The 10,365-nt window shown below is 47.8% G+C and overlaps 1 protein-coding gene and 1 long non-coding RNA gene across 3 annotated transcripts in view; one reads left to right on the top strand and one right to left on the bottom strand.

The window, feature by feature from the left end:
- LOC147128806 (uncharacterized) overlaps window positions 1-10,365 on the bottom strand; it is a 47,830-nt gene that overhangs the window by 11,432 nt on the left and 26,033 nt on the right. The gene's annotated exons all lie outside the window — the stretch shown is intronic.
- The window catches only part of adam12a (ADAM metallopeptidase domain 12a), a 34,761-nt gene continuing 25,127 nt past the window's right edge, over window positions 732-10,365 (top strand). The window contains exons 1-3 of one of the 2 annotated variants that reach the window (XM_086016490.1): window positions 732-1,129; window positions 7,712-7,824; window positions 8,850-8,923. In XM_086016490.1, coding sequence (XP_085872616.1) covers window positions 1,054-1,129; window positions 7,712-7,824; window positions 8,850-8,923 — 263 coding nt within the window. In that variant the 5' untranslated portion in view covers window positions 732-1,053. Of the gene's footprint in view, window positions 1,130-7,238; window positions 7,376-7,711; window positions 7,825-8,849; window positions 8,924-10,365 lie in introns of those variants that run through there. The other variant, XM_086016491.1, reaches the window with a different exon arrangement.

Below are 10,365 nucleotides of genomic sequence, written 5' to 3'. Positions count from 1 at the left end.
CAAGCTATGAAGCGGCAAGATGGCTGAATGTGACCTCTTTGCCACATTTTAATGAAGAGCAAACGGCTTGAATGGCATCTTTGTCCCAGCGCACACTAGCCGTTTATTACACAGCTCAGCCAAAGTGCATGAATGTGTGTGTGTGTGTGTGTGTGTGTGTATTAGAAGCACAACTGAGATATTGAGAGCAAAAGTGGGCTAACTCCATTTTTCAGTTAAGTGTAAAAATGAAGAAGAGAATAGGCATCGTCTATCCATCCGTTGAATACTGGTCTAAATCAAGGTCTAGTTCGAATTTTGACATATGGGGTGCACCTTTTTATTGCACTCCCTTTTTATTGCCTACTCAACACTTTTCCTGATTCATCAGTGTGACATTGTGTCAACTCCCATTTCCAAGGTGGCCCCACCCGTGAAAGCAGGCTTCACCTCCCCAAAAATGTGCCAGAAATTCAGGTTCAGAGATCGAACACTCGGAAAGGAAGTCTCGCTTCAGCTTGGGTGCCAATGCATGTTAGTAGGTTAAGAAAATAAAATCGTTTTAAGGCGAGTCTCAAGTTGAGTTCCCTTCAATTATTTGTTATTCGTTGTATGCGTAAAGCATTTAATAAAATATATTTTTTTAATCCTCCCTATTTGGAGACAGAAGCGTCTCTGTGCCTTATTGTGAAAGGAAACACCTGCAAACTTTCACTTGCTGGCTTCCTTCCCTGCTTCCGGTTTCTGGCGGTCTTTAGGACCACGCAGGCTTCGTCTCGCACATGGTCACTCTCAAGACACAAAAACACTTCTTCTCTTCTTCTCCTCTTTCGTCGTCCTTTCTTCTGGCGATTTTTCATTTCCGTCTTCACTTGCTTCCACTCGCCCGCCGCCCTTTTTTTGTGGCACGGCCTCCCCAACAATGGCTCGCCGTCCACGGGATTTCCCTCGCAACTTGATCACGTTTCACGACGTCATTTGACTCGCAAGGCTGAGGATGAGGCTGAGGATGATGAGGATGATGCTGGGGATGAAGATGACGCTTGGGCCGCACTGATCCGCGCAGGGAGCGCCATGGCCGGCGGCAACTTTGGGATTTGGGCAGCACTTCTGGCGTGTCTGTGCGTGGGCGCGCGTCACCCTGCGGGAGGTAAGACGTACGTACGGCCAGCCGGCCGGATGGAACGGACGCGCACGCACCACGCACGAGAGTGACCCATGCAAATATGTCAAATAGTCGTGCAACGCGCCCGCAGCTTTGTCTGAGAGCTATGCATGGAAATGCGAATTGATGTAGTACTCCACCGCACTCCGTTCGTTGCGGAGTGTAGAAGCATGACATATCTTTTATGTAACCTGTAATAGGTAGTCATATTGTATTAATAAGAACGCAAAGTTCTATAACAACTCGTGAAAATATTGTGGATACTCAAATGATTACTGGTTACTCATTTTCACTTTCATTTCTAATATACAGCTTTGAGGGAGAATGTATTTGGAATTCAAATCTATCAAATATTCACACCTTTTTTTAAAATGGATCAATACACACATTAATAAATGCACAGACATCTTGGGCATTTGCAGCTTAATCGTGTGAAAAACTTTTAAACTACATGAAAGTTATTTTTTTACGGTATATACAAAACACTAATAATTTACTGTAAATAGTTTTGTTGTAATTAAAAAGTTGGAAGTTCATGATTGTGCGTATATAATACGTAAGCATTGTAAGACAAAAAAAAAAAATCCACATCAATCAATTTGATCTGTCTGCGGTTGCACTGCATCAGAGCGAGACCTGTTCCTAATATTTGGACCCTTTCACGTAACACCCGCCCACCCTAAACAAGCTGAGCGAAAATACTCGGCAAAGCTGATCGGATGGTACCTAATCAAGTGGCCAGGGTGTGTCTCTTGACGGTGGAGGCGGGGCTGGGGGGGGGGTGGTGTTTGGTTTGCGACATGCATGAATGCCTTCATGTATGTAAGCAACTATGGGACGCGCATGTGTGGAATGAGTAACCTCTCACATCTCCACACTGTGCCACTCACTCTTGTACTTGACGAATCTTGGGAGTTAATTAAGAGGCAGGCAACAAGGACAAGTGTGGGTGTGTGCGTGCCTGTTTATTTATTCATCAAGACTTCATAGTTTGGCCTTGGTGGTGCCTCCTCCTCATCCTCGTCGTGTTTCCCGTGGGCACCTCTTCCTGCGCCCGACATGTCTTCCGCCGCCACTCGGAGCCTTGTTTTGTTTACCTGCTCGTGTGGATCCGACACGACAATTAATTCATTAGTCGCGCGCCGATGAAAGAAGGTGTGCTCAAATGCTACCTTTCGGAGGGTTTTTTTCCCCCCCTCTTCTTCGCGCATCATTTAGCTCTGAATGTCGAACCATTTTTCGTGGATTTTATGACACAATCCTCCTATTTTTCTTGACTGTATTTAATTGTTTTAATCTGCGTAGAAATAATGGTAAGTAGGGCTAGGAAATTAATTTAACTGACCAACCGACTGACCAATTGAGTGACCGACCGACCGACTACCCGCAAACAACGCACGACTTTTGTTGATGTTTCAATTGAAGGCAGTCAAACTCAACCACAAATTTGGAGCCCGTGACGACTGACAAGTTTAACCCCCCGACATTCAAGACACGCTAAAACGGAGAAGTGGCCGTTGGCGTCCAGTCCTGGTTAAAGTTCACCAGCGGTTTGTGAGGCCGCCGCCCTGCGGCCACCCGGCGGCCGCCTCCCGCGCTCGCTCGGCTGTCCAATTTGAGCGTTTCCCTTTTAATGGACGCCAGACGCGCGCTTGGCTTCCAGGCCGGCCCGAAATGAAATCCATCACGCAAAGCACATTAACATGAACTTTTCGCACAGACCGCTATCCAGGAGCTGACCTTCATCGCTCAGGCTAAGTAAGGCGAAGGAGGAGGAGGGGCAGGGGGAGGAGGCCGGCGGGCCGCTAGGGGTGGTCTTAGCCTGGCACTCTGGTCCGCCCGGGACAATATGAACCTCTCGCTGAGGCCGAGATGACTTTTTGGCCGCGGGGCCATTCATTTCCCCGAACGGTGATTATGTGCCAACGTCCCGCCAGCGAGACAGTGGATGGGTTCATTACACACACAAAAAAAAAAAAGGAGGGGAGGGGGGTACAGAAAACGACTAGAAAAGATTCTTTAGCGCAAGATGGAGCCTGGTGTTAAATGTCCTGATTGTGGCTTGGAACGATAATCATCCCCTTAACAAATTCCATTTCATTACTTTTTCGGCTAGCTGCAGTAGATCAGCGTTTCCCAACCACATTAGTGTGCCGTGGGAAATGATCCAATTTCACTTCATCGGCCTGAAAATGATTGTTTATCGACAACAAATAGTAATTGACGGCCACACACACAAAAAGCTTTGTAAATGCCGACAGATGCCACATGATGGCAGCCAAGCACTTTTTTTTTCTATTAGACAAAGCTACGGCCTGACGAAATGAAGCATTGGGGCTTGGTACGAAGACGCCACCGGATGGTGCCAAAGTCCTGTTTTTTTGTCTTAGACGTGGCTTCGGCCAGAGCACAAAAACAGCAAATAGGGAGGCTAGATTCCGAAAAGAAAATGTGCAATTTGCGAATGCTGAACCATGGGAAATGCCGGGGCTCACTTTGTTCATCTTATCTATGCTAGCGACACCAAATTTCACAGAGCCATGAGTAGCACTCATGCCGGGGATGTCGAAAGACCCGATTATGACTTCAAAAAGAATCAGCCAGTAAATCCCAATTTGAATAGATTCTCTCCCCTTATTGAATTTGACAGACGCCGTATCGACACATTATCATGTAAAGACTGAATATTTATGGACATGTTTTGTTGGCGGAATCTGACTCGACAATTCGGACACATTCGTAGACTTGCTACCTACTGGTGACCTTTCCATCTCCATCAATAATTCATCCCCGGCGGCCTTTTCTCCCGCTCGCTTTGTTCCACCAAACAAAAAGCAGATACGTCAAAGCCTTGCGGCCTTTCCTTCTCTCAACGCCGTCGCCGAGCATGAAGTGACACAACGCATTGGCGTCGACTTATCCGGCACATGTGGCGCTCCATGCGCGCTTGATGAGGCCGCCGCCCCTGCGTGGAGCCTGAAAGGCGATACGGGCGCATCAACAAAGTCGCCCTAATTACAGTACTCGGAGAGCAAAAAAAAAAAAAAAAAAAGGCGTACAAGGACACACTCCAATGTCACCTTTGAAGATGTGGGGAAGATGTCAGATTCTTGAAAAGAAAATGTCTTTGAAAAGCAGGAATCCGTGGAAGGCTACACGAGTAAGTGCACGGGAGGACACGCTCTCACTTGTGAACCGCAAGGAGGAAAAGTGGCAAGAATAAAGCGCACATGGAATAAATTAGGGCACGGCGATGAGTTGAAACTGGCTCAATCGCCAGTTGAGACAACAAAAAAGCAAAGAAAGAGAACGCCGGCCCCGGAATGATGAACGATGAGGTTTTGGGATGAGGGGATTCCGTCCAGGAAAATTTCCCAGACCCAACTTTGGCAACATGGGCAGAGCGCGCTCATGTCGTGCTTTTGCACAGTTCTGAGGTTCGGGTTTGAATCCGGCGTACCGGTTGTTTCCGCGTACAAAATTTTTGCGCCTCCCACAATGCCCGAAATGAAGGGTGCCGCATTTTTGCAGACGCGATCCTGGTTGTGCTGCTCCTAAAGAGGACACGCGTGAAACAAAATAGATGGATTTTCCAAACGTATTTATTTGACTCATTATAATCCCTCAAGGGGAAATTCCGGCACCATGAATCCATCGCCGCTGCTGCTTACCGTGATTGACAAGCGCATCGCGGCGGCAACAAACGATGCTAATTCCAAGAGGAGGTTGATGGATGATCCGCTTTCATAAACGACCTTTGCAGGCAAAAACAATGAAGTCCAATTGCCTCCGCCGCTGCTCCTCCCTTTTATTGTCCACCGTGATGAATGATTGTTTACAAGTTCCCATCATGGCAAAGCCAAAAAAAAAACAACAAAAAAAACATGGGACCGTTGCCCGTGTCTTGCCCGTCACGCGATACGACGTCATCCAACAGCTTTTTTTTTTAATAGCTTGATTAGGTGACTGGTCACAAAGCAGCATTTGGTTGGTACATTTCCGACAACACGTCCACCAACGGGCGCTGATTTATTTCGCTAATATAAAACGGAACAAGGCGTCTTCGTGTACACCGGCGCAATAAAGGGAGCTTATCGCGCCGGGAGCCCGGCTTTATTTGCGTGCTTATTTGATTGAACGTGGAAGTAAAGGCCGAGCTTCCTCCTTGATTTATTTCTCACGCTCAATGCTGTGCGGCGACGCGTGCGGCGAACAAATGAACGCACCAACCGCTTCCGTTGCCGCTCGAAACCCGAGGAAACGTTCGAGTACGGCGTTCAAGACTCGCCTCCCTGATCTGAGAGGACCCTGATCTCCGTTGTGTTGACCCAATCCTTCCCCTTGAGCTTATCATGTCTTCCCCAACTTGCCCAGATGAGACGATACGCCATGCCACCACTAATGATGCCCTTCTCCCGATGGGTCCTCGTCAGAGGCGGGGCTTTGCCACAGAGCGACCGTGATGAACTCCGGCGAGAGGTGTTTTTTTCCCTCCCGCTGAACAAAGCTCAGCTGCGGGGTTATTAATGCCGGATAATAAGCAGACTCAGCAATTAAGCAGGGTGAGTCATGGGAGACGGAAAACCGGGGGCGGAATGACGCCGCGTTGACCCCACTGAGCGCTGGCCTATTAGCCAGGGAGAAAAAAAAGATATAACGGCAGACCGGTATTACCCTTGACGCTATTCGAAATTAAACGCCTTAGCCCAGATCTCATTAAAATAAATCTGATTCTCGGTCTCGATCAACCATACCGAAAGTTGTCTGGATGTCAGCCAAAAGCTTTGTCAAGTCATCAACCCAGAAACATTTGCCATCGAAGGAGTTGGCAAAGACTTACCTACCAGTCGTTCTTGCCCTACCATAGCTTGGCATCTTGTTTGGGCGAACCGGTAGGACCCTTGACTCGACTTGCCCTCAAACCATTTGGCTCAGATCTCATTAAAAAAACAAAACGAATTGACGAATACAAATGCCGAATACAATCGACTCACACCAAAAGTCATTTTGAGATCTGGATGGAAATTTTGACAAATTAACTCTGCCCTCTTTTTGTGGATGTCATCCCAACAAACGTTGTCGTTTAGTTGTAAAGAAACTGTCACGGGAATGATTATCGAGGTGGAGCGTTTCCGTCTCATGAATCGTGAAAGAAGGTTTGTGGGCTTACCGATCCGTCTTAGCATTTGTCCTAAATTAACGCGGCATCCCAAATCGACAGTTCACTTGTTTCTACGTTCTGATAGGACCGATGAATCGACTTCAAGCCTCGGAACTTTCAGGTCGGAGCTCATGAAAATAAAAAGGAATTCCTGTTACCCAACAGATCCTCACAGGACAATCTCCCTCACATCACACCATACCAAAAGTCCACTGAAAACGGCGACAAGTCAGTGAACTGATTCAGATTTTCCGTTTTTACATTAGTCAATCGTGTTATTGGGCAAGCACCGCGAGCATTTCTTCCAACTTGGGCCCAGCAGAGATCCCCATTGTATTGGAGCCTGGTCCCTAAGTTACCTTAGTGCCTTTAAATCATCTCTGAACGTTGGAAGAAGATTGGTTCCGTTCTTCTCTCAAACTCGTCAGCTGAGGATAAATCCTCCACAAATACGTCAAGAGAGCCGAGCCAAGTTACACGTCAAAAGTCCCGCCGGCTGTCGCACGAGCCGCAACCCTACACCCCACCCACCCCCCGTTGTTTTGACTATACTTGGAAGACGGGGCGAGCAAACGGTCAATTTGGTATGTTTGCGCGGCAACCAACAACGCCGACGAACCCCCCTGCTGTTTGGAACTTTTTGGGAAACGGCTCCCCTACTGTGAGAAGCTGATTATTACCACCTTGAACTTTTTTTTTGGGGGGGGGGGGGGGGGGGGGGGGCTTTACTGCATCAGACTTGTGAAAGTCTGTGTCTGGCTTCTAAGTAGGACGCCGGCTGTTTGTGAATTACATTCGTGGACGACAATTTCAAGCCTTTGTTAGGCCCAGTACCAGCCGTCCGGCCCTGTAGACACATCGGAAGAGAGAGAGAGAGAGAGACAGAGAGAGAAAAGCCTATTAGGAACAAATCAAATCCCTGGAACCCATCACGGACGTTGCTGTTGGGACTAAACATTCATCTCTCTGTCTGTCCGTCCGTCCATCCGCCAGTCCATTATGCCGTCTCTCTCCATCTGTGTAGCTACATCCATCCTTGTCTATCCATCTATCCATCCATCCGTCCGTACGTACGTATGTCCGTCCGCACGCTACTGCACCTACATACACCAAAGAGCCACATTCTTTGACCAATTCCGACATCATTTCGGACCACCGTCACCCGTCATTTTTTTCTCATGTCTACCGGGCAATACTTCTGTAAGCCATTGCACGGAACCCGAGTGATTGAGAGAGAAATCAGACTCAAGGTCAAAGCAGGCCAGACCAATTTTAGTGCAACTTCCAACAGCGCTATTCTTTTCTTTTTCTTTTTTCTTTTTCTTTTAAAGCGGCATTCTCAGACGTACGTCTGGGGCCTTGTTCATAATAAGTGAGCTACGCTGAGCAATTTTCTTTTCTTGCAGGGAGTCGGGCCGGTCAACAGAGAGCCAGCGCCAAGCAGAAGCACTACGGCACCACGATACCCCTTCAGCTGGTTGGACGAGACTGGAGAGCGATGCACCTGCTCCCGTCTCAGGTGAGGCTCTCGTTTGAACAAGACATTCACACTTGACTTAATGTCAACCCACGCTCGGAAAAGACAATTTGCATCTTCCGCAAATCCTGTAAATGATGTCAGAAGGTGGGAATATGAGCGTGTTAGTAACGCGACGACTCGGATCGTTTTGTGACACATCAAGAAAATGTCCCAAATGGTGTGCGAAGTGGGACAGCATTGGGTTTTTTTTTTAATGCTTTTTTTTAAGGCTACCAGAAGGACAAGTAAAGAAAAGGAGAAATGCCACCCAGAAAAACTAAAAATAGATTTGAAAATAGACAAAAAATAGACTTTTGGCAACTTTGATCCTCTTTCTCGGTGAAGCAGCAGCGGCAAGCCGTGCATCATGGCCACGCAAACATGAGCGCGCGCGCCCTCAGCGTGGCGTCGTCTGCTATCAGCGCCAGCATGTGTGCTTCATTCCTGGTCAACGGTGACAAGAAGAAGTGCTCTGGGTTAAGTCATCCATTACGCCCCCTTATCGCCCCTCTATGCAATCGCGACCACTGGCCCCTCCCCCTGTAGCGCCAGAGTCCGGTGTCATCAAGTGGAAGCGGGACACTGGAGATTCCAGACGGAATCCTTGCACAAGCTGCGGTGGGGGGGGGCTGGCGCGCCGTGCTGCGCAATGCGTGCGGCGAGATTTATTCAAATGCGCACTCCCGTTCGCCTCGTTGCCAGCAAACTGATCGTGTCGGTTGTTTATTTTCTGTGGGGGGGCTAAACAACCAAATAAAAGACTATGGAGGAAAGATCTCCATCTCCCCAATGGCAAAATTGGAAGCCTACGTCGATGACATGTGAGGCTGTTTTTGTGTATCTTGAGACTCAAGAAGAGGCTTCTGTCGAGACGACACATACATAGCCAAGTTACCCCACTTCTGGCACCATTTGGGATATTTTCTTTGTGTACTGAGGCACGTAGCATATACAAAATTAAAATGACCACCTCCTTCTTCGCCACCGCATGCCCCCCGACTAATCGTACTGGCGTGTCTGCGCAGAGTCACCCGACGTCGTTGAAGCTGCTGATTGAGGCGGAAGGCCAACGACTGCTTTTGACGCTACGCAAAAACGAGTAAGTGACGCCCTGCAGTTTTCAACACAGCGCTGAAAGTAAAAAAAACTTGCCACAGCTGCCGTAAAGAGAAGGGAGCGAGCTTCCCTTATCCTGGCAAAGTTTTTTTTAGCTACCAAGCAGAAGTGACGGCGAGAGTGACAGCTGTGGGTTTTGCCGCGCGACTCCCTAAGCGTTTTCTCCGAAACAAAGCGGCGAGAAAACAAGTCTGCGGCTTTCATTCAAATCTTTTTAAACTCCCCCCCCACCCCCCACCCCTCGGCTGCCGATGTTGTCTGTGTTTGGACATCTGGAGTTGATCAGCAACGCAGAGCTGAGCCGTCAGCGCACCAGACTAGCTTATAATAATGCCGGCGCAGCAGGTTCGCGCTGGGGCTCACGGAAGAAACGGAACAACTCAAGAGTTTATTGAGATCACCTGAAATTGATAGGAAATAACTCGAAATAAAACACAAGTGAGCGCTTGAATGCATCAGTGAAAAGTTTGCTCACATTGCAAACATTACGCGACGTTAACGCATTCACTTCCAGCCCGGTTGAAATGCATCTTTGACGTCTACGGCCGTCAGTAGGAGTGAATGAGTTGAAGTACGGACAGTATTTCAAAATAATGACACGCTAACTTTGCCAGCGTGGGGACCTCACTCCATTCACTTTCTTCCAGTTTTTGGTGGAAGCATATATGAAATGTTTCAATCCGGTATCCATATAGTTTATCTTTAAGGAATGAGGGGTGATTTGCATGCTAACTTATTCAGCCTAGGGGACGTCACCTTACGACAGCGGTTTGTGCCGTTGTATAAGGTGAGCTGAGACATTGTCGGGCTAACGTATTGCACAGGAAGGCAGCATGGGAGGTTTGCTTGTCAGGAGACGGCATTTGTTTCATGACATTTGGAAAGTGTCTGCCAGGCGTCTGCCCCTTGACATTAAGACGGACGGAAGCGGGAGATTTGGGCGGGCGAAAAGGGCGCGCGCCGCCTGGAGCCGGCGCGTCAACCTGTACAAAGTGCCCCTAAAAAAAAACAGACAGCCGGGAAAGGATGGCTGCCCGAAGGCGCAAATCTCTGGCAAAATCGCATGCGGCTCGCCTTTTGATATTTGTTGCTGTTTCCCCCCCTCATTATTTTTTAATTCCTGAAATAATTGCTTCATTGAGTTATCATACGTAAAAACAAAAATAAGAGCGAAATAAAATATTTACATTTACATTTGACAGTTAGGTTGGATTTATTTTGCCAAACAATTGTCTAATCAATCATGTCTAAAATAATTGCAAGTAAAGACTAAAGTGGCCCATCTGTCGGCTTTAAAAACGAGAGCACAAAAGTTAGCCCATCCCTTATGTAACACCGTTTTGAAAGCACTCGAGGCACTCATCATCCAATTTCAGGCCTTCAACTGATTGTTTCATTTTCGCTTGCCTTGTTCTGCTCGCTTTT

The sequence above is a fragment of the Filicampus tigris genome, chromosome 19 (genome assembly GCF_054856515.1).
Source record: "Filicampus tigris isolate MCC_2025a chromosome 19, RoL_Ftig_1.0, whole genome shotgun sequence".
Taxonomy (NCBI): Eukaryota; Metazoa; Chordata; class Actinopteri; order Syngnathiformes; family Syngnathidae; genus Filicampus; species Filicampus tigris.
Note: the sequence above shows the minus strand (reverse complement) of the source record. Positions and strands in the feature narration are given on the sequence as shown.